Source organism: Etheostoma spectabile, chromosome 3 (genome assembly GCF_008692095.1).
Source record: "Etheostoma spectabile isolate EspeVRDwgs_2016 chromosome 3, UIUC_Espe_1.0, whole genome shotgun sequence".
In the NCBI taxonomy this organism is placed as follows: Eukaryota; Metazoa; Chordata; class Actinopteri; order Perciformes; family Percidae; genus Etheostoma; species Etheostoma spectabile.
Genome location: NC_045735.1, coordinates 30,156,925 through 30,158,180, shown reverse-complemented (window position 1 = coordinate 30,158,180; position 1,256 = coordinate 30,156,925). Strand labels below are relative to the sequence as shown.

At 36.2% G+C, this 1,256-nt stretch overlaps 1 protein-coding gene across 1 annotated transcript in view; it reads left to right on the top strand.

Annotated features, from left to right (window-relative positions):
* Window positions 1-1,256, top strand: part of LOC116682984 (extracellular calcium-sensing receptor-like) — an 8,726-nt gene that overhangs the window by 3,639 nt on the left and 3,831 nt on the right. The window contains exon 7 of the mRNA XM_032509811.1: window positions 1-81. This exon is cut by the window's left edge and continues 43 nt beyond it. Within this exon, the coding sequence (XP_032365702.1) occupies window positions 1-81 (81 nt within the window). The remainder of the gene's footprint in view (window positions 82-1,256) is intronic.

Below are 1,256 nucleotides of genomic sequence, written 5' to 3'. Positions count from 1 at the left end.
GTAAAGTGCTGCAGAAAGGAAAACCCATCTGCTGTTATGACTGTATACAGTGTCCTGAGGGAGAGATTAGCAATGCTACAGGTATTTCTTTTCCCCCAAATTTATAGCTAGACTACATCATAAAATATACGTTAAATCTGCAAGTGGTGTAATGGCCCCCGCCCCTAATGGGGTATTGGTGGGATGCCGGTCGATATGACGGTGCATTTGCCCCATAATTGAATTAACTTGTTAGACAATACACACTAAACATGCATTATGCTGCTCTCTAGCTAGTTTAAAAAAACACAATGTACATTTCTTGTAAATCAGATTCTGTTTGTCACATGAAGCTGAATTTCATGAATCAGTATTGGCATACTCATGTCTTAGGCCTGGACATTCATCTTCACACATGAGGAATTTGGGGCAGATTGGACGATATACATTAGTGATGTGCGATCCTGCAAAATTTGGTATTGATCCGATTCCAAGTAAATACAGGGCCAGTATCACCGATATCGATACAATACCGATTTAATACTGATACTTTTTATTAATCAAGGTGGAATTATCATCAAATGGCTCTATCTGAACAAATCTTTATGACCTTTGAGTGTTTCAGGGATTTTTCCTTTGGATTATTGATAAGTTAAAACCCAGGACAGCATTTTTGTACACTTAAAATACATTTGTTGTGTTAACACTATTTTACAGCCTTTTTACAAATTATACAGCTTGTCGTTGTTTCATTTTCTGCCTGAACATATAGCTACACAGCACTCCTCTTCCTTGGTAAGTACAGCAAATCAAACCACATCAAAGTTTAGAGACTAACATTCTGTTTCCAGTAGGTGGCGCTGTCACTATAACTTAATATTGACATGTAGCTACTGTATATTCAGATTGCAATCCCAAGTGATTTAAATCCAATTTTTTTCATCACAACAGTCCATGTTACATGGCATCCAATATTTTCCATTTCTGATTTGTGCCACTTTCACACGTGGTCCAAATCTGGAAAAAATGCAACCTAAATCTGGACTGTCAGATCAGAATTCATGCAATTCTGATGTCACTCAAAACTTACAATCCTCACAATTCTGCCCTTTCCCATATACTTTACATGACGAAAGATATGTCCATATATCAGTGGACAATTGTTTTTGTTGTAAATAAACTTATTATTTCAAACACTTAATTAGTCATTATGTTTTAAAGTTGTAACATACAGTAGGGCGCAAAAGTTTGGGCACCCCAGGTAAAATTTTTTATTA